The sequence below is a fragment of the Etheostoma spectabile genome, chromosome 9 (assembly GCF_008692095.1).
Source record: "Etheostoma spectabile isolate EspeVRDwgs_2016 chromosome 9, UIUC_Espe_1.0, whole genome shotgun sequence".
NCBI classification, from domain to species: domain Eukaryota; kingdom Metazoa; phylum Chordata; class Actinopteri; order Perciformes; family Percidae; genus Etheostoma; species Etheostoma spectabile.
This window is the reverse complement of record NC_045741.1, coordinates 15,568,993-15,590,659: the sequence shown is the minus strand read 5'-3', so window position 1 is coordinate 15,590,659 and position 21,667 is coordinate 15,568,993. Positions and strand designations below refer to the sequence as shown.

Sequence of the window (21,667 nt, the reverse complement as noted above, 5' to 3'; positions counted from 1 at the left end):
ATTGTAGATTCATTTCCTCAGAAAGTCACCCTGACATGTTTGATATCTTTGGAAACGTTGGGATATCTGAGCTACAATTTAAAATGAAGTTCTTTCATTCTAAACAATATTTTGCTGCACAGAGTTGGTTTGTACGTGTAGTGGCGAATTGTTTTCAGATTGAACAAAACAAACTAAAAACTCAATGTTCAACAGCCACTGAGGTGCCGAAGGAGTGACTCTTACGCAGAGATAAAAACTTTCATTGTCCAGGCTGAGATAGCCTTCTGTGAGGTTTGTTAATCACATTTCTCATCATACATACATTTCACAAGACGGATAAATGGCGTCTCTAGGATCTGTTAAAGAACTATCACCCCTCCCCGGTGTCTACCTCCGACATACCTGTTCACCCATACATGTAGACTACACCTGGTGGCTAAGGCTGCCTGGTACCTTCAAAACAAAAGCACTAGCAGATACAAAAAATAACCCAAATAAAATACTAATGATAAACAAATTCATGTAGCTGTAAATTCAAGCAAAACTGAAATAAAATAAATAAAATATTGAACTATTATATATAACAAAACAATGAATAGTTTGTACCGACAAAGTCACCAAAGAGGATAAAGTGAACTTCTAGACTTAAGCAACAAGGATGGTTTCTGTGAGCTCTAACAAACGTAACCTGAAAATGCAGAGAACAGATCTCTTACCTCCCTGATCTTCTCCGCTGCTGCTGCTGTGAGGAATGTTAAGGTCAAAGGTCGAGTGTAACAACCTCCTGCAAAGTTCATTAGTGAAGCTTTATTGCCCGTGCTACAAGAGTTTGTCAACACAGCCGGTGGCGTCCAAGTTTCTCAGGACATGACCTCAGGTTGTCCTCGGACCTTTGCTGTCACCTCCCAACAGTCTCAGAGTTACATAACAGAGTTTATGACTGCCTGACAGTCGCCCTGAGGTCAAAAAAGCACCTTTACACATCGAAACAACGCCGACTTGTGCGTACATGTTCATTACACGCGTGCACAAGACGTAAAACGTCTCCTTAACAGCAGGCAGCGCTAATCTGTATTGTCACCCAAAAAATGAAAACCGGCGGCTGATTGGACATACGCGTCACGTGGGTCTGGCTTCTGCATAATTTTAAAGCCAGATCATCATGGTGGCTACTTCGGAATACAATCTCATATTTCACAAAAACAGTTCACAGAAACGTATTTCTGAAAAATTTTAAACAAAAAATAGGCCATGCAGTTGCTGAATCTGTCTTCATTTCACATCGACAAAGGTCAGTTTAAAAGATTTTCTTCAGATTTTGAGAGTCGTTTGTCACACTCATCGTCATCACGTCATTTCCAGGTTTGTACTCCATCAACCTGATTGGTCATTAAGTCCAACTGCCCGCCTTTTCGAGTCAACATGTAAAATTGGCCCTAATGAAGGCCAATGGCTCCTCCGACTGACTACAGCACGGAACACCCTGTACAGACTCGAGTCACTGACCTTGCCAGACTGTCCAATGGCCAATAACTGGGTTGGTGTGTCAGCGCCTTTAAACATGTCTGAAATGGTGGTGGATTGACACGTCTATTGTACAGCTAAGAATAGTGTTAGAAACTGGTCTCAGCTCCAGAGGGAGAGTTGTATAATCTCAGTTAGGAGTCACCAGCAGATGGCTGCATCACAGAATAGAAAAAGAGGCTTCACACCTTGCAACAAAGACACGCATAATGTCAATTTAATAAAAAGATTTAGGGTCCGCAGAGACAGTGACATTTTCTTTCCTATTTCAGGATACAAACACTCTTTTCTAGGTAAAAACAAAATTGAGAAAGTTGGTTTAAATTACAAACTGAAAAACAAGGTTTATAGGAGTCAGTTATTTACATAAATGTCTTAGTAAGATTTAATCTTTTGCAGATTAAACAGACCAACATTTTAACAAAAATGTTGCTTACACATTAATGCATCCTTCAGTTGTTTGAGTGGTAAAATGTTTGAGTTTTAGGTCGACACGTGTGATCTCTGTTTTGGAAGCGAGAAACAATAAAACATGTACAAACATTTTATGATACATTTTAAGTACACAAGCCCTGAACATCTGCACTAAAATTACCTGAAGGTAAAATGGGTCCTTTATAGAAAACTATGTCGCTAAAACACCTAAAACTAAAAAAACTAAAAAAAAACTACTAATAATAATAATAATAAATGTATTATATAAGTTGTTGATGTGTTGCTGTAATATGTAGCATCATAATCCATGCATCCATCCATCTAAAACTGAACCTAAGATTTATTTTAGTTTGATTAGGACAATGCAACATTAATCAACATTTCTGTAACTGTGCCAGTGTTAGCCAGTCGGCAAATTTTCATCTGTAATCCTAGTTACTTAGTATGTATGTCTTTATGATGGGAAGAAACCGGAGCAAAGCCACGCAAACACGGGGAGAACATGCAAACTCCACACAGAATGACCTGGATTCAAACCCAGAACCTCCTTGCTGTGAGGCAGAAGTGCTGTAAAAGAAGAAAATAAATCCCAAAGACACAATGTTTCTCTTGATTTTATTTAAAGACTGGAAGTTGTCCTCATCTCAATGAAAAAAGCAGAACAGAGGTCGTCCGAAAACAACCACACAGCTGCTACATGTGGATCACCACACAGTGTTGAGCACAGATGCAGATGTTCACAAACACATACATAAATTCAAATGTCCAGGTTGGGTTGAAGTGTGAAACATTTGCCGTGGTACTTACAGAGTCCTCGTTCTGTGTAAAATGCAGAAAGCACCATTTTCTCTGATATAAAGGGTCTCGTTTGGTTAAACATCAAACTGCCCCTCTCCCTAGAAAAGAATGGGAGGTCCCATCATGTCAAGGCCATGATGGAGTTTTCAGCTCGGCGTCCTACTCGGCTTTCTTGACCTTCCTCTTGCGGGTACCTTCGCTCAGCTCCTCCTTGGTTTTGAGAGGTGAAGACGGGACAGAGGCAGGAGGATGATGATGGTCTTCCTCAGATCCACCCAGAGGGGAGCCGAACAGCAGATGGCAAACCCAGGACTCAATGAGGGTGAAGGGGGAGCCATGAGAGTGTCGGGCAGTCATCACCACCTGAAGGAAGATGGTTTCAGTTAGAAGAGGTTTGCATTATTTTGGGATAATTAAAGGGGCTCTTTACAGATTTTACACATCAAGATCCATTAACTGGTTTATATTTACAAGTTTTGACAGAGAGCCTGTGTAAACGTAGCCAGGGATGGTCTAATAAGAGATCCTATTGAGAAGCCTTATGGGAATTGAAGGATTCAGCACTTCTTATATATCATTCTCTGCTGTAGTAATTTTGACTGTTCTGTTTGGAAGTAAAACTTTATGGAAGTGAAATACTAAATTGCTGGATTAACCCTTTAAAAGTGACCTGTGGAGTTTATATGTGCTGTTCCTCACCAAAATGTCTTTTGTGAATCCTATAGGCTGAACAAACATCTTGAATACATTTTTTTAAATACATAAAATCAGAGAGATGTGGGAACATTGTGTTAATTTTTCTTTTTTGATTATATTCGTTTTTTTTATTTCCTGAACTTAGGTGCTAGCTACTCTTTGTAAGTGACAAACTGCTTGAGTTACACTGGAAGAATGTCAACACAGATTTTAAAATGTCAGGCCTTAAAGAAATCATAAATGCAACATTTTCAGCTCCACTTCGCTGATCCCACCTTGCATGTGGCCATGAAGAGGGTGAAGACAAGGATGAGGGTGCTCTTGGACACTGGCAGCCAGTGAGCCTCCTGCAGGGTGAAGAGGATGGCTCCGTACAGACTGGCTTTGGTTGGGCTGCAGAGACAGGAGACAAACCTGTCAGTTAAACATCTGACTGCAGCAGATATCACAACAACAACAACATTAGGATCAGATTACATATCAGAGACAGAGAGATAGATGAAAGCGTGTTTATGGAGAAAAGTAACCACTTATTTTGACCAACATACTGCTTTGGGTGTGCAATTTTACACTTATTTTAAAAATGGTGTATAAATTCAATGTTTAATTGTATTGTTGAATGTTTTGATTGGTCTAACGTCCCCCTATAGGTTGAATAAATTCTCTTGGGCATTTCAAACCCTTTTCTTTTAGGGGATAAAACATTTTCATCTATTTGGTCTGCCAAAGTGCCTTTTTTGATACTACCACTGGAGGGTGCCAAAATCAGACCATTTCAAATTCTATGCATAGTGTCTTCAACAAACCTGCTGTGTGTCCTGAAAAAGCTGTCAGTGTTTTGTGTCCAATTTAAGACGGAATAACTTTCAAGTTCTAGTTTTGTCTCTAAGGTTTGGTTGGAAACACCTGCATGCTTGAGGAGGCAGAGATGAGTATGTGTTCCCTGCAGCAGCAGGAGACTCCGACTTACAATGACATGTTGAGGATCTCATTGGTGTCGGGCCTCCACACACCGCGCAGCAGCTGCTCAAAATTGGAAATGAGAGCCACTCCAGACCCTGTGATGATAAAAATAGACAGTGGGGGAAAAAATGAGGACAAAAAAATTCTGTCTCGTGTTAATGCTCTTATATGGCTTCAGCTTTCCTCCCCCATTCTCAACAGGCCCCAGGGCCTCGCTATTAAAGCAAAGACCAGACCAGGACAACCCTTTATATGTATTTCTATGGACTTTCCTCTACTACTGGATAATTTATGGTGAAATAATACAGGAAACGTGGTTTAGGTGTGCAACAAAGACATCAGAGGTAAATAATAAAGTCTATAGTATTCTACAGATCATCATGACTGCAGAATTTTTCACTACTTTGCAACTTAATAATTTTAGAGCCTTTCTGGATTAAAACCTAAACATTGTTCATGGAGACATTTTTGACATTTTTATTTTCCTCTACACTTTCTTTAGTCCAACAAATCAGAATTAGAATCAGCTTGTCTGGCCAACTATACAGAAAGTTCTTACCCGCATAACCAGTTATCGGGTTACTTAAGTGCATGTAAACTCACTGATTATGAATGAATGGCACATTTGCTCAGCGGCACGCACATGTGGTGTACATTTGTGTTTAAATGTGTAGTTGCTCTCTGTCGTGCCTCTGTCAAAGACTCAAGGCTCACCAAGCAGCATTAAAGACTTTCTTCTCTATAGAACATTAAAGGTCCCTGAAAACTTGGTAAACCTGCACACATCAGAAACCACCAATCTCCATCACTCTCCTTCAAGAACTACGTTGTATGTAATCTGTTCTGTTCTGTCATCTCCAGTGATGGAGTAACACAATCGAACACAAAACTGTCTTGCTAATCTGAATGATATACTGTAATATCGCGTAATATATTAAAAGTAAGTCCTGACAGTATAAGCACATTTATGGCAGCAAATTGCTGGGAAATCACAAGACACTGACCTTTGACATATCCAACGAGGACCATGATGAAGAAGCCATGGTGGTAGGCGTGGTGGGCATGGTGAACACCTGCAGCGATCTTACGAGTGCGGACGACTTCCTTCAGGGCGACCAACACCAGCTTGATGGGCAGGAAAGCCACACATTTATAGAAGAGGTTCAGTGGGCAGTAAAAGAGGAGGTACCTGAGAAAGATGGTGAGAACAAGATGTTAGAGTGAGGGGAGGGGGTGATAAACATAAAATATTCAGCTCGGATTGTTAGGTTTGAAGAGAATGTTAAAGTGTCCATAGGGTGCTCATTTTCAGGTTCATAATTGTATTTTGAGGTTGTACCAGAATAGGTTTGCATGGTTCCCTTTTCTAAAAATACCATATTTTTGTTGTACTACACATTTTTGCAGATCCTGTTTTCACCCTGTGTGTTTAGGTCTCTGTTTTAGCCACAGAGTGAGACATCTCACTTGTTTTAGCTACAGAGTGAGACATCTCACTTTTATACTATCTTTGTTGGGAGTTGCACATGTGCAGTAGCTAGGTAAGATCACATCAGCTAGATAACTCTTTCTCCAACTTTGATCAGTCAAAGGCCGGATTAGCTGGGAGACCTCTTCTAGATAAGGGCCACTTGTGGAATACCTGCAGACAGGGACATGGAAGTAGTTCTTTTGGAGATTATGGTGAACTAGTGTGTGTTGTAGCAGTGTTTTGCCATTGAGAACGAGCTAGCATGTTAGTGCTAGTAAGTGTTAGCCACCGCATCTTGGCCAGTGACAGAAGGCAGAGGACATTTGGAAACCTGTATCTCACTCAAAACAACATGGATAGCTTTTTTCCAAGTTTGTATGTGTGTGGAAGCACCAGAGACACAAAATAACTAAATGACATATTATAATATCTAAAACATTAAAAACTTGACAACAAAACTGTCTGCCAATACAGCTTGTGATAAGAGGGGGAAATTATTTTTGTGATTTGGCAGAACTGATCATTTAAAGGCGTTTGTAAAGTTTCTTTCCCTATAAAAAGCAGGAAAGGAAATTCACCATTTTGTTCCCTTCACAAGGATAATGGGAAAGACCTCCAAACTGTGGCTGGATCATTATTTCATCACATACGGAGTCTTAAAAGTTAGATGAAAAGCCTGAATACAAAAAAATGAAAAAAATAAGCATATTTAATGGTCCCACCCATGGTTCAAAATTAGCACCATCTACTTGCCAAATGCTGGTAAAATATGTAAGTGCCTGGAAGATTTGCTTCACTCACCAGCCAAAAAAACAATGGTAATCGATTCAGTGGCTAGTAAAATTTGAACATTCACTAGCCATTTGGCTGGTGGAAGAAAAAGTACATTTTTAACCCTGGTCCCAACATGTGACCTTAAGGCTCTGAGAACTTTCTCACCAGACAGCTGAGGCCAGCAGGATGTGGCTGTTGTGTTGGAAATAGTCGATGGGGGAGCTTCCAAGCATGATGTCTGCCAGGATGTAACTACCAAAGCAGTAGAGCATGGCACAGAGCCAGGAGGCCACGGGACTCCTGCGAGAAACCTCCACTGAGCCTGCAACACAGAGGAGGAGCTGTCAGGGAAAAGGAAAATATCACTGCGTGTGGTTGAGAGGGATTTTCAGTGTGCGATGTTGGTGAAGCTGGTGGACTTTTATGCACTCAGTCCGTGAAGCTTAAAATGTTGGGGGCTTTTATTTAATATCAGATGTCGCACTGCCTGTTTGGAGGTTCCTCTGTGACAACAGCTCCAGAAAAATACCACGAAAAACTGAAAACCCTTTTTTCCTGCGTAAGAAGCTAAAGTGCGTCACTGGAATAATTATTCTTTTCAGTCATTAATCATTAACAATTACTCTATTTATTTATTTCTTTGCAAAACAGTGTATGGAACTAATTAATTATAACTAAATACTTCAAATAAAGCAGAAGAAGAAATAGAAAAACTATGTCTAACATGCTGTGTTTATGACTTCAAAATGTCTGACCTTGACTGAGGTTGTTAAAAAAAGTGTCTGTGGCAGATCAATGCTTAACTTCAAATTGATGTATTTCTCCTTCCTTTTGGATTTTATAATATTTGATAATGGAGTTATTAGGACATTTTAAAAATTTAACTGTTTTGCACAATGCTCGTTTAAAATTCATTATGTTTTCTAAATCAAATTTAAAAAATGAATAGTGGTTAACCAGTGAATTAACTTTATAAATATTAAAGCCTCCTTATTAATGACCTGCTAAATCCTAATGGTCTAAATCCAGTTTCAGAAGCTTTACCACAACCGAAAAGGAAAATCGTTGGTAATCTCTGTTCTTAAGGGGGGAATCACAACAGTCAAATGGAAAATCATCATAAAATATTACTTTTAAAAAAACGTTCTGTTAGTTCCATGCAGAGCAAAACTGTTAGCGATAAAATTTAAAAAATATTATCAGTGGATCCCTTGTGCGTTTATGAGCTGTATCTTTGTCCACTCCCAGTCTACCATTACAGTTCACGCCCTGATAATCTGCCTTTTTTTTTATCATAACCTAATATTGACTCAGGACTTCTACAGCCATTTGTAGTACAGTTTACCAACTCAACAGATGACTGAGTCTTTAAAGTATATCGACTTGAGCAGATGAGATAGCTCTTTATGATTTATTAAACTGATTGTATGTTTTATATATGACCATTTAATATTCTTATTGTATACAAATGTGGCACTGACTTTATTATATGCCAAGCATTTATACCATGTCCAAATATACCATAAAATGATGTTTATACAACATTTAAACTTGCTATACCAGTCAAACCTCTTTCTTAAGTTTTCTACCTCTCATTTCACGAGTGTGTTTCAAGTTATAAGCATGCTCTGTCTGCTGCTGAAGTAGCATATTTCTCTCACTTAATCAGTAACAATGGACACAAGCCTAGATTTCTTTATGAAACTGCAGTCAAACTTACTCATAAGTAGCCATCTGATAGCAGCTACTGTTAGCAGATAGACTGTAGACTAGTTACAATCTGTCTTTTTGTCATCCAGATTGTCCATACTGTAACTTTACTTGGTCTATTTCTTGGTCTATTCTGTGCACACAACACATGTAGTGCAAGTCTGTCTGTGGGATCCCTCCTCAGTTGCTCTTCCTACATTTTTATTTCTTTTTACCTTTTTGGGGAGTTTTTCTTTATTCGAAGTGAGTGTAAAAAGGGACAGAGGATGACGTTTGTTGGACAAATTGAAAAGCTCCATGAGTCAAGTTTGTGACTTGTGCTATTGGCCTATAAAATCGACTTGACTTAGACATGGAAATTGCTTGCGCCTGATGGCTGGCAGATATCCATTACAATCAAAACACTTCAAATATAGCTCCAGTCAACATTTTAATAACATTTCTAAATCAGTAGGCAAGTTATGATAAACTGGAGCTAACTATAGCAAAAATGTTAATGCATTGTGCTGTGTTACGGTTAACGCTCACTTGGAAAGCAACGCAAACTGCTGAGATATTAATCTTGATCTATAAAAAGTAACTAGTAACTATAGCTGAAAATGAATGTATTAGTAAGTAAAAAGTAACAAAATTAAATATTGTGGAGTAGAGGTACAATGTATGTGGCATAAAATTTGACCAGTACTTGAATAATATAAACAATTAAACTTGCCATCACTGCTGAGGTGTCCTGACATACAAAAATAAATAAATGTAAAAGACTAAAAGCAATAAGCCAAATATTTATCCATATAATGTTGTATGAAATCTGAAGACAAACTACATAAATATTATTTAGTTATATGCTAAGTAAGATATTATTTAAAGACTATATATATTTCCATGTTGGTAAAGACTACACTGTGTTACAACACTGTTAGAGACCTTCAGTAAATGGAGATGTGAACAGAGCGCGGCTGCTTCACCGCACAAATCTCCAACAACAGGTGGGTGAGGGTGTCATGGTGACACTTGTGCCCAGTATGAAAGCAATCTGATCCTGAGAAATACCACCCTATAAATATGTTCTGCTCAACTGCTTCTCCTGCCTTGAAACTGTCAGGCCTGGGTTACCCCCCAATGCTGACCCCCAGAACTCATTCATGTGCTCTTCTATGTACTGTGAACTAGGACTCTCCACTCAGACACATGGGACACACACCAGGAATGGTGAATATAAAAAGATCTTGCAAATGTTGGCAGCATGAGACATTTGACTGTAAAATGAGAGGTGAAGTAAGATAAATGTACAGTCATGAAGTCAGCTTTGGTAGCCACGTGATACAGTTAGCCTGAGCTCTGATGAAATAACTGATTTTAACCCTAAAGCACACACACAAATGCTGGTTCTTTAAATAAAAAAACAAGAACGTTTGCTCACAAAAAAATGTGTTGAAAGCAAAGAGAGACAATCCCCTTTACCTCTACTTCTATGTGAGATATAAGTGCCAGTATAGTTTAACATCTACCTTTAGAAACCATTAAAACTTTAGGGATATTAATAACAATGTTAATTCATAATGTTTATGTTTCTTTAATGATTATGTTTGGGGGCATTTTTAGGCCTTTACTTCCACAGGACAGATGAAGACACGAAAGGGGAGAGAGGGGGGGAGTGACATGCAGCAAAGGGCCGCAAGTCGGCGCTGAACCCACAGCTGCTGCATCGAGGAGCAAATCCCTACACGTGGGCCCGCTCTACAAACTGAGCTAACCCGGCCACGTTAATGTATAACTTTAAGTATGTGTTCACTCAAATTAGCAAATGACCACAGTTGTGACTTGTAAAAGAGTATACTGTTTAGCATTGCATTCACATAACATTGTCAAACTCATGATGGACAGTTACAAAGGATCTGTATTTATGGTTGTGTTTAGGTGGTAACCCTAGATTTGCAATAACTCTTGTGAGACTGAGAGGTCAATGTCTAACCTCAACCATCTTGCGAGAGTTTGGCAAATCTTGACTTCTTTCTTGTCAAAACGCCACATTACCCCCAACACAACTAACCAAAAGTTAGGTCTGAGATTTAGGCATGTAATAAGCTGGATAAGTACTCTCTAAGACATTTAAACTGACTTTGATGTGCAAAATCTGTGGCGTTCTCCTTTAAGAGTGATGCTGTAAACATGTTTAGAGTAATAAAATCATTCTCTTCCAAGCTCATTTATTTTCTACTTAATTTAATTTCAGTTGAAAGGAATTAAAGAAAACCGTATACTATCAATTAATGTTCTCCAGATAGCTCATGTAGTACAAAACAAGTTTCCAAAAGTGTATTCATCTTACAAGTCAGCTTCCATATTTTTCTCACTGAAAGTGACTGGAGCATCATCGTTGAAGAAATTGTTGGAGATACATGAAATATGCTGTAAAAGCTGTTTTGGAAGGATATGACAAACATCTGAGGCTAATTTAAAGCTGTAAACCTTTAGATGATGATGAGGTATATGAGAACATCAGTTATTTCAAAAGCCCAGGAACAATATGGTCATGCTAGGTTGTTAGCTCAACAGTTTATCTCATGTTTAACATATACACACCCACCTGCAGCCTAAAAGTGTGCAACAGAGGGGTTTCTAAGGCCCACTGACACTGTCTATTTCAGGATATTCTATTTATTGCCTAAGTCTCTGGTATGCACATGCCTTCCTCTCAGATTTCATCTACCTAAAGCTCTGTTGCTCAAAGGAGTTAATTCTTGAAAAATATCAGGCTTTACCCAAAGCTGGGTGGTTTGGTGATTTCCTCAGTGTAAATGAGGTCAGAGTGCTGCAGCAACAGTCATTCCCTCACACCAGCAGAGCTGTCATTGCTTGTTCTGGGGTTGATGTAACAGGTCATGGTTGGGTTTATAAGGACTGGGTACACACATAACAGCAACATAAAAGTCCCAATAGGGATGTTACACTGTGTAGTTATAACACGGAAAGTCAACCTAATTTCCCATGTTGACAGATATGTTAATTGGATATATTTTAAGTTGTGACTTTGTATATACATGTATATTTATATATTTAGGCACAGGATTTGTGAGTGTGAGGCATGTAGCTGCCAAATTAACATAAAAAGAATAGCTTATATAATCATATTTATCAAAACATGAAGCAGACCCTTAATCTGGAGGGAGGGAAAGAGAGAGAGTGAGAGAGAGAGTTAGAAAAAGGAAATACTAGAGTAGAACACACTGACCTGGCTCATACTTGAGGTAGAGGATGGACACGATGTAATATGCGAGATCAAACACGGGAAACATTCCCATTTTGGAGAAAACTTGGGCAAAATCGCCCAAATTAAGAACTGCCAACACTTCCATGTTGCCTGTCTGTTAAGAGTGAGTCCCTGCTTCTTTGTTTTATTCCAACTGCGCAATCTGGATCGTGAAGCCCCCCCCAAACCCGGTTCACCGGCTCTCCACCAAACCTCTTGGTCTCGACAGTGAAAGCAAGTGACACTCAAGCCCTCCTATTAATACCACTCATCTCCAGCCTCAACTGCAGCAGCATCGTCATATGCGCTCTGTGCCAGCTGCTTCGCTTTTTAGACGACAGGAGGTTTACATGTAAGCTGCTTGAAATAAAAAAAAGAAATAAAAAAAAACTCTGGTCTTTATCGTTGAAATAAGCATTATTTAACTGCTATTATTTAATAATTGGAGGTAGCCTAGGAAAAACAACAAAGCCCGAGACAAGTGTCCATTCTTATTACGAACAAAGACGTATTCACCCTCTCTTAAAACAACATCCCTCAATCCAGATCAGATCCGGCACCGAGGCTGCAGACTCAGCGACCATTTGGTGATATCACTTACTGTTAACAAATGTTCCAGATGATGCAGAAACTGTGTGAATGAATGCGCAGTAATACCGAAAATACACAAATAAACAACAACCAGAGTGTATGTGTGTATATGTAAAATGATTTTGTTTATGTATTTTTCTATTTTCGCTGTACAATTTTCACGGGAATCATCAGAGCAACCACCTCGACCACCGCCAGGGGGCGCCCAAGCCACACAATAGAAAACCTTGAAGCTTCAAAATATCAACTTTCAGGAACTGATACAACAACGTTCTTGTTTTATTAGATGGTTATGTGTATCGGGATCTGCCTGAATGAGAGCCACAAACATACAAATGATCCTTCCAAATGCAATGAAGATACATTTGCACCCTAACTGCACGTTGTTGTCTTTTTAACCCATGCTGTGTGAAACCAAAGACGGTAAAGCCATCGATTTCGGGGATCTCTGCCTACCTGAAATATGTTAATTAATAAACAAATAAATAAATACATTTAGCTCTGCTCATTTTAGTAGGCCTATCAGAAAGGTTAGAGGTGTCCTGTCAGCCAACTACAACAACATCAAATCTACCACTGCAGGGCTGAACCTGACGCTGCTATTGCATTTATTGTCAACAGGTGGCGCAAGTTAGTTGTGCACATATGTTTTGTTGTTCCCTAATCCTAGTCTTTCAGGCAGATTATTTTAAATGGCTGCACAACCTCTATTACCATGTGTTGCTACTATAACTGAAACCACATGCAACCATTTCATTGTCGGAGAACTTCGGGTGCACACAAATGTATTATACACAAAGACCAGAGTGATAAAATAGAGAAGAAAGTCTCTCTCTATGGCTCTAACAAAGAGCACACGGCCGCAGGACAGGAACAGCCTGACAGAGTAGAGCAGGGCATAAAACCCCATTCTCAAATCTCTGAAACGTTATTGGTCACATTCCTGATTGCGTGACGAACACGGAAGTTAGGTGGGGTTTTTTGACGGGATGTGAACAAAATGATCGGAGATCTGTTGATATTCGGGTAATTTGTTTTCGTTTTGACTTGTTTCACATATGGATGCGTTTCGTGTAATGGGAATGTTGCGTGTGTGTGTTGTTGTGCACTGTGTTGCGTGTTAAATTGCGGCGTCAAGCTAACTTAGCTCCGTGCTAATGCCAGCTCACCAGCTAAGGTTAGCCGAGCAGGTAGATAAACTATTTGTCTCTCTGTGCTCTCTAGGACCTTACTGGTGAATGCAGGGGCCGTGCTGAACTTCAAGCTGTGAGTATTAACCTTTCTTATACTGTCAATGGTATTAACTTTACAGGCACGCTTTCTAAAACCTCACATCAGCGCAACAAAGCAAATTAACAGTTTAACGTTGGATGTTTTGCAGCAAAAGAAAGGAGTCCCAAGGATTTGGAGATGAGTCCAAATCACCGACAACAGGTGTGTATCGTGTACGAGAGAGCTGGTGAAAAGATAACTAATACGTTTGTGTCACAGTTAAATGCAGTTCTCAAAGCTGTGCCACACAATTCTGTGTTTCAGGTGACAACATCAGAGAGTTTCTGCTCAGCCTGCGGTACTTTAGGATCTTCATCGCTCTGTGGAACATCTTCATGATGTTCTGCATGGTCGTGTGAGTATTCGACTTTAAGTCGACGCTGGTCATGTAGCTGTAGTTTAATATTAATCCATCTTATTCCTGTTTACCATAAAGCTCCATTATTTCAAATGAACAATTATGATTGATCAATTATTGATGAGCCACATTGTTGCACTGGCTGGCGTGTATTCATTACAGTGATTACTATTTTATAGTACTTCATACAGGAGATTTAGGCCTTTTATTAGGAACCAATGAACTTGGGGTGCCACAGACAGGGATATGTCAGAAAGTACTTGAAGACAGACTAAATGATTTACGTGTGTGTGTGTGTGTGTGTGTGTGTATGTATATATGTATATGTGTGTGTGTTATTTCTAATATTCACATTTCTAAGCCTACTTTCCCTCCTTCATCATGGCTGCTGTTCAACTGTGCTGCAGTTTGTGCTCTCCTACATGTCCTAGAATACATTTTACAGTTTTAGAAATGTTCTGTCAAGTTGCTGTTTTTCTAACTGGCTGAATGTCTTCAATCCTTACAGCTTGTTTGGGTCATGATCAACGTTTTTGGTGACTGGACTTTCATCAGGATGCTGTTTTTCCAAGTTGGATGCTATAACCTTTTCCTTTATTAGAGTTTGTACTATTTGTCACTTTAACTGTAATTTATTCTCTATTTTCTTCACAACCCCAAATCATAAGTCTGCTTCCTGCTGTACAGGAATTTATGAATTGCTGTATTTATTTTGTCTTACAGAAGTTGTTACATTTGTACCCCTTGCTTTTAAGCTGTAACTGCACCAACACCCTTGCCTTTGCTGAATACATGTTGTTGTGTGCCCCTGTGCTTCATCATAAAACATTAGATCATTTTCTCCAGCATTTCAGTTTGCTTTGCGGTTGAAATAAGACTTATCTGTGTTTCATCCTTTAAAGATCCTGTAGTGATCAAAGCTGGTGGAAAAAATTTTGATTTACCAAGATCGTCTTGCTTAAACATCTTTTTATCCCTTTTCCTTGCACAGCCGTTACAGTCACTTAATGAACTTATCTCATCTCCTCTGTACAAACATCTCCAAATGTACTCACACTCTAGTGTATAGTGTATGTCCATACAGAAAATTTCAATGCATTATAAAAAAAAAGAAGCAATATTCCTTTATTCTGGGGCACATGTGCTGTAAGTAAATGTATTTGCCCTACAATGTAAATGTGTCCTGTTCAAAATAATAAAAAACATTTTCTTATACAATGTCCGTTATTTTACTTAAGTGGTTGTGACTGTCTATTGGCAAGAGGGGTACATCCAATATTGACCATTGAGAAAAATGATGATTCTATGATCGTCTTGTAGTTCCAAAGGCTGGATGCACTTCCAAAATAAGAAATAAACAGTTTTGCGTTGCAATTCAAAGACGACGGAACTTCTACATGGAAAGCTGTTACGGTATGAAACGTGGGAATCAATTAAAAAATAAAATATGAAGAACCTTTTGTTGTGCAAACCTGTCTAATTTAACACATTTTTCATAAAGCAAGGGGGACGAATGGCTGTATTTAAACACCGGTGGGGACGGCGGATGTAAACAATGGGTTACGTAAAATTCTCCCATCATGCTCTGCTCGAACGCTTAACAAAAAGCCTGATGAGAAGAGAAGGAGGAGGCTACCAGCGGAGGGGGTAGCCGATTCCCGGAGAGGCTTTTCTGTTCTCGTCGTCCGAATCATTAAATCGTGACAGCGGCGAATAAAAACAAAAATAAAAGCATCATAAAACATGATGCTCATACCAAGAGAACATCTTCCGTCGGGCAAGTGAATGTCGACAGGTTTCCCACTGCCGCCTCTTCCTGGGATTCTGCTGTCTAGCTAGTCCGTCCTGACCCGCGATACCGCCAGGCGATGACAGCGGCTACAGCCACTCCGCAGGTGATGAGAGACCGGCTGCTACAGGCCATCGACGGCCAGAGCAATGTGAGTACAGCCGCTAGATTCCAGAGGACGAACGGGGCGCAGAAAGGCAAACAACAAGGCCAAGCTTACTCCGGTATGACAAAGTGGGGGCAGTCAATATATGAATGGCGAGTTAGTATTTTCTTGCTAATTAGCTGGCTAACATTTATAGTTAGCTAAAGTAACTAATGCCAGTCATTCCAGCGCTCAGCTGAGTGACTTCTGCTGACGAATGTCAATGTAGCCAAGTTAGCTTATTTGTGTGCACTTACAAATACTTCAGGACTGGAGACTTGCTAAACTGAGCTGAGTTGATCATTTGGGGTTTTAGTAAGAGCAAGCTCTACTTTTCTCTATCATACAGCTGATGAGATTGTCATGGCTATCTTACAGCACTTTACTGGCAACATCAAAACTGGACAGTTTACGATACAAGTTTAACACTGACAATGTAATACCACACTTTGGTAGGATGCTGTCCAGTTCCTCTGTACCACACGTATTGCCAGTCATTGAAAAGTACTATAAAAAGGGACATCTCATAAGTCTTATGTTATTTGCTAACTTGGAGAAATGTAAGTATGGCCTTTTGTAGTAGTAATGTATACTATACTGCTGGTGCACTACAAGTTTCAGCACATAATGTAATAAGCTGATGTGTGGGCTTCTAGAATATATAATGATGTCTATTATACTGTATTATTTTGATCATAGTGTTCATACACACAGCTGGCGTTATAAGTGGCTGGAATTAATTCCTGTTTTGTTAAATCCAGCATATTAAACACCTGATACATCTAGATAATTCATTACATTGATGCAGAAATCCAATCCAATATTGCCATTAAGCAATCCTTTATTGATCTGCAACATTGCATACGATTTCAAAAGTGTTACAGGGTTTAATGTTAATGTTTTTGTTTTTTTTCACTTGCCTGTTCGGGCTAGTAAAAAAGAATTGTACTTGCCCAAAGTAAATTTTTACTGGTTTTCTGAATAAAAACGTTACTTTGAATAATGGTCCACTTTTAACTGCCTTGGACTCGAACTTGGACTCATCGACATCCTCTACTGCCACATAAGAAAACTCCTTCCAGGACGCTTAAAACACTCTTTAGCTCGTACGCAGCCATCATCATCATCTTCTTCTAACAAGATAGTCGGCAGTCACATGTCACTAGCCCCAACTCAATTCATGATTGGCCAACAGCACGTTCAAATCAAATTTATAAAGCAAGCATTCTTTTTTTTCTTTTTTTTTAACTTGCCTATTGTTGAACCATGGGTTGCTATCACAGTACAATTTCAGATGGCAAAAATATTTCTATCATCTCTTGGTATATATTGTCATATCGCCAAACCTTAGTTGGCGCGCGGCAGGCCCAGATTAAAGGGAATGGACGGGTATTAGCGCTTTTCTTCTATCTTACTTGCAGATCTGTCTTCTTCTTTTGGGATAAAATGGCACATTTGCATGCAATCTCAGTTTGTCATATTGAGCCTGAAACCAGTAGGAACACATCATCTCTTGATATACAGGTGCACATTTGAAAGTTTATTCAAATTACGCCTCAACCTTTTAACAGCCTCTCTTTCTCTCTCTGGAGAACTTATGTAAATTGGGCCTGTAAGATTCTAAATCTCAAATTGCAACCTCTACATAGAAACAATTGTACATGGACACTATTGTTGTAATGCTGACAACATTGTGATGTCTCAGGATTGTGATATATAAACCTTTTTTGTGTCTTTTCAGCAGATATGCAACATGGTGATAGTTATGGAGGTGATCTCCTATTTGGAGAAACATCCTATCACCAAAGAGGCACTGGAGGTGGGTTGCATTCAGACCTACAGTATGTGCATTCAAAATAAAATGCAGTTGAATCCAAAGCTGCTGCTTAACACTGATCTTATCTTCCTAAAGGAAACCCGTCTTGGTAAGCTTATCAACGATGTCCGGAAGAGAACCAAGAATGAGGACCTTGCAAAAAGGGCCAAGAAGCTCCTGCGAAACTGGCAGAAGCTCATTGAGCCAGGGAAGGGTGAAGTGTTGTCCAAAGGACACACCGGTGCATCATGGTCTTCCAATGGTGGTGCTCATCCCTGCATCTCCATTCCAGCTGCCACCACACCATCAGGTAAAACAGGCGCAGAGTTGAAGAACAGAAATGACTTCAACAACTGCTACTCCTCGAGGCTGGAGAAACCAAGCAACAGGAAACGTAAGGGTGACCAGAAGGAAGGACAGCTCTTACCAGCCAAGATATCCAAAACGACTCTTAATGATATAATACATAACTCCAAACAGCTGCCAACCAATGGAATAGGCGGTAGCTCGGAAATCTTTGCGGATACTTGTGCAAATCAGCCTTTAGACAGGGAGATTTCTGAGCCATTGGATAATGACAGGCTTATTAAAATCCCAGTCAATGCTGTAAAACCTCATCCAAGTGGCCTGGGATACAGCAAACCTCCTAGCACTTCTTCTCTGCTAAAAGCATCAGTTCTGCAGCAGCAAGCCAGACAAGAGCAAGCTGTCTCTGGGGGGCAGTATCGACCCAGAAGTCCACGCTGTTCTTTGCACAGTCCTCAAACTCCAAAGCAGGAAGCTGGTGTCAAACCAACTACATCACAAGCACCGGGTCTTTCTAGTCCCACTTTGAGGCCTGGGTCGGTGGACATTTTTGGGCTGGGCCCTTCCACTCAGCCTTTCAGTGGTTGTATTCAGGGTTTGCACACAGACGGTTCAGATTTGGATTCTCAAAGCAGCCCTCCTATTATGTCTCTTCACAACTCATATGCCTCTTGCTGCAGTGACGTGGTCAGTTTAGAGGATGATGCTGTTAGCAGAACAGAGAAAAGGAAAAGACAGAAATACAGGCCTAAGGACCATGTGGTAAATTTAGATGGACAGACTGTAGAAGATAGCACTAAACCAGTCAGGTTAAAAGACAGAAGACTTGTATTTGACCCTGTAACAGGACAGATCAAACCCTCCTTTCATAAAGAGTCTTGCCATGAGGGGGAGGTCAAACTAGGCTACAGACCTGAATGTCAGTTGTCGGAACAGCCAAAGCAGAATCCACCGGTTCCTCCCAGTCCCTTCCAGCAGACAGACTGGAAAGAGCTGTCGAGGAGTGAAATAATCCAGTCGTACCTAAGCCAGCAATGCAACGTGCTGACATCGTCAGGCGCCCACACCCCTGGTGCACACTTTTTCATGACAGAGTTCTTGAAAAAAGAGGAACACCGAAGTATAGATGTCAAGAAAACACACGTGTTGGCAGCAGAACTCCCAGCAAGGGATTTACCAGGGGTAAGCAGAGAAGTCATAAATGAAGATCTGAACAGATTACACAAGCAAAACTGGTCCGGGGTTAACGGTTGCTATGACACAAAGGGTAATTGGTATGACTGGACCGAGTGCATCTCCTTAGATCCGCATGGAGATGAGAGCAGGTTGAACATACTGCCTTACGTTTGTCTGGATTAAAATTGAGGTAGGGTTTCTGAATTGGAAGTTGTAAGCTGGCCTTCATCGTATAGTGGAGTAACTCTGCGTGTATGAAGGCACTTTATTTAAGTGTAAGCTGCCAATTTGCACCATAGGTGAAAGTGGAGTCAATGTGCTGCCTCCTTGGTTGTGTGTGGAGCGCAGGCGGTGTAATCAGTGTTTTAATGAGTTTTTGTTTTTTTTAACATTGTGTGAAGACAGCGTTAAGTAAAGAGGCTATGCATTATCTGACCATTTAGTTGTTGGTGTTCAGTAACTGTACAGATTTAAATTCCCAATACCTGCCATTCTTTGAATGGGAAATTACATTAAACTGCCCAGCTAAGTTTCATTTGTATTATGTTATCCACATGCCTTTTGAAATGAGACTTTTCTGCATCCACTCACACTGACATAGTGCACTGTTTTCAATTTGAAGTTTAGTTCAAGATTGTTTAAAAAAAAAAAAAAATTCAATCAAGTAGTTCAGTCAACTTCATCATCTTTCAACAGCGAGTAGTAAGCTACATAATTAAAGCAGACATCCAACAGATACCAGTTAGTTTTTTTTTTTGGCATTTGCTCCTGCGTCTTAAAGGCTGTTTAGATGAGCTGAAACTAATGCTATTTTCAAGTAGCTATCATCATCATTACTATTTGTATTAACTATCAACTGCTGTGAAAAAACATTTTGTAATTGCACCTTTTAGAACCGCTGTTCCCTTTTTCAAAACTGTCTCATGCAGTGACTTTTAGCATAAATAATACCTGACAAATCAGCTTTAAAACATTTGAATATTTTTCTTGTGTTGTGAGGTTTGAATGCTATTAAAGTGACTGAATGAAACTGCCAGATGGGACAGTTAGGGGTGAATGAAAGGCTGGTATGGGGGTTGCACAGTGCACGCTGAAAAAAAAATGTGTCATGTATGATATTTATTTACATATTCATTTTAAGATTTATATACACGTTCAGACTACACAACCATTTTTTTGTATTTATTTAAAATTGGTTCAGTGTTGAGCAACAGTCCAACCGTTTTCTGCTGATACACCAACCTACCTTACACAGGAAAACTTCAAAATTACAAATTCTGATAATGTGAACTTATACATGCCTTTTCCCTTTGCTGTGTATTAAGGCTGTAAAATATGAAATGAAATGGCAGAGCAGATCATGCTACTAGCTTGCATTGTTGTACTGTCAGGAAGAACTGGGATGTAAATTGACATGCTGGATAAAGTACTTAATATCATTCCTGTAGATATTGTTTGCCTTATGGAAACCTGTGTTTTCCCTAAAGACAGAGCCTTAGTGAATGTACAGAAATTAGCCTTTTGTGTTCAGTTGGATGCAGAAGAAAACATATTTGCTACCTAGTCCTTTTAAGTGGACATGTTGATATGTGTTAATAAAAAAGCTGAAGGAATTGTTTTCTTTTTTTTAACTTGTTTATTGCTGGCTCTGCAATTACATTAATCTAATTAACAAATTTAATTCCCACAGGGCTAGAGCGCCAATCACATCACTCAGATTAATTTTTGATTCATTACCATAATACTAAACAAATATTTGGAAACAACATTCCTATGCTTATGAGAAAATTCCTAATGCACTCTTTGATGCAATTTCCCCTCTCTAAATGCAGCTGACGCTGATTTGATACATCAGTTAGTTCAACAGGGAAAATAGAGCATTTGCTGCTCCTCTTTGTTTTGTGATAATAAACTGTGTCCAGGTTTTGGGATGCTGCAGCAATATCACTGACACTGACATTAAGGAAATTGTTTTTTGGCATAATGTTTGTACCATTTTCTGGATTTTATTGACCAAACAAAAGAGCTCAACTTTGACCGCCTACCTTTTTAACAACATCGTAAGTGTTTTTCCCTATTCAGTTGTTTCATTGACGTTTCAAAAATTGCTTCTATAAAAGAGTTTTAAGTCTGGATCCAATCCAACCAGCTACAAGCATAATCATGACTATAAAACATTTGATGCTGCGCAAAAAAACATTTTGAAAACGGAAGAAAGGGCAAAGGTACAAGACTGGAAAGAAACTAAAAGACCGGAATGGTCGCTCGATCCAGCCATTTGCGGGTATGGTAAATGTTTCCATGGTAACAGCGAGTTGGACCGATCAGAGAAGTTTGAAATTTTTATTTCATACATACCTCCAGAGAATGTCCAATGAGGGGAGAACCATGTCTATGGGGACAACTTCCACTCACGGGAAACTTTCGGCTTCTGAACTGGTTGCTGTTCCACTCTGGTTCCATATGGTGGCGCTCACAGGGCAAGTGCAGTATGGATGGAGGTCTATGGAGCTATACCATGCCCCTTAAAAAGCACTTTTTCCAGGATTTAATTTTTTGTCTAGTAATTTAAATGTTGACTTTGAAAGGGGAGGCTAGTTAAATGCACACT

General features: G+C 39.5%; 3 protein-coding genes and 1 long non-coding RNA gene across 5 annotated transcripts; 3 read left to right on the top strand and 1 right to left on the bottom strand.

Moving 5' to 3' along the window:
• Nucleotides 1-2,892: 2,892 nt before the first annotated feature.
• On the bottom strand, nt 2,893-11,960 carry tmem38a (transmembrane protein 38A). The gene is made up of 6 exons (XM_032525057.1): nt 11,586-11,960; nt 6,809-6,965; nt 5,403-5,587; nt 4,406-4,493; nt 3,711-3,828; nt 2,893-3,102 (listed from the first exon to the last, which is right to left on the bottom strand). The coding sequence occupies exons 1-6, from the start codon at nt 11,707-11,709 to the stop codon at nt 2,899-2,901; spliced, it is 876 nt and encodes a 291-aa protein (XP_032380948.1). The 5' UTR covers nt 11,710-11,960; the 3' UTR covers nt 2,893-2,898.
• Nucleotides 7,411-20,670, top strand: LOC116695022 (uncharacterized). Its single transcript, XR_004333331.1, has 3 exons — nt 7,411-7,421; nt 8,248-8,257; nt 19,730-20,670. It is a non-coding gene; the product is annotated as an uncharacterized LOC116695022 (long non-coding RNA).
• smim7 (small integral membrane protein 7) lies at nt 13,084-15,037 on the top strand. The gene is made up of 5 exons (XM_032525059.1): nt 13,084-13,220; nt 13,419-13,460; nt 13,576-13,628; nt 13,731-13,821; nt 14,333-15,037. The coding sequence occupies exons 1-5, from the start codon at nt 13,195-13,197 to the stop codon at nt 14,346-14,348; spliced, it is 228 nt and encodes a 75-aa protein (XP_032380950.1). The 5' UTR covers nt 13,084-13,194; the 3' UTR covers nt 14,349-15,037.
• Nucleotides 15,448-19,682, top strand: LOC116695016 (mediator of RNA polymerase II transcription subunit 26). Of its 2 annotated transcripts, none has more exons than XM_032525054.1 (3): nt 15,448-15,764; nt 17,503-17,577; nt 17,671-19,682. In XM_032525054.1, exons 1-3 carry the CDS (start codon nt 15,693-15,695, stop codon nt 19,237-19,239), a joined length of 1,716 nt encoding a protein of 571 aa, XP_032380945.1. In that variant the 5' UTR covers nt 15,448-15,692; the 3' UTR covers nt 19,240-19,682. The 2 variants fall into 2 exon arrangements, with proteins under 2 accessions (XP_032380945.1, XP_032380944.1); XM_032525053.1 differs by having other exon boundaries at nt 17,500-17,577.
• Nucleotides 20,671-21,667: the final 997 nt, after the last annotated feature.

Excerpts from the sequence above, each read along its gene's own strand:
- tmem38a (XM_032525057.1), bottom strand. The coding sequence starts at position 11,709 with ATGGAAGTGTTGGCAGTTCTTAATTTGGGCGATTTTGCCCAAGTTTTC. Across the intron at positions 3,829-4,405 it reads GAGATCCTCAACATGTCATT|CCCAACCAAAGCCAGTCTGT; the intron begins GTAAGTCGGAGT and ends CTGTCTCTGCAG. Across the intron at positions 3,103-3,710 it reads TCTTCATGGCCACATGCAAG|GTGGTGATGACTGCCCGACA; the intron begins GTGGGATCAGCG and ends ATCTTCCTTCAG.
- LOC116695016 (XM_032525053.1), top strand. The coding sequence starts at position 15,693 with ATGACAGCGGCTACAGCCACTCCGCAGGTGATGAGAGACCGGCTGCTA. Across the intron at positions 15,765-17,499 it reads CCATCGACGGCCAGAGCAAT|CAGATATGCAACATGGTGAT; the intron begins GTGAGTACAGCC and ends GTGTCTTTTCAG. Across the intron at positions 17,578-17,670 it reads TCACCAAAGAGGCACTGGAG|GAAACCCGTCTTGGTAAGCT; the intron begins GTGGGTTGCATT and ends ATCTTCCTAAAG.
- smim7 (XM_032525059.1), top strand. The coding sequence starts at position 13,195 with ATGATCGGAGATCTGTTGATATTCGG. Across the intron at positions 13,221-13,418 it reads GGAGATCTGTTGATATTCGG|GACCTTACTGGTGAATGCAG; the intron begins GTAATTTGTTTT and ends TGTGCTCTCTAG. Across the intron at positions 13,629-13,730 it reads GTCCAAATCACCGACAACAG|GTGACAACATCAGAGAGTTT; the intron begins GTGTGTATCGTG and ends TCTGTGTTTCAG.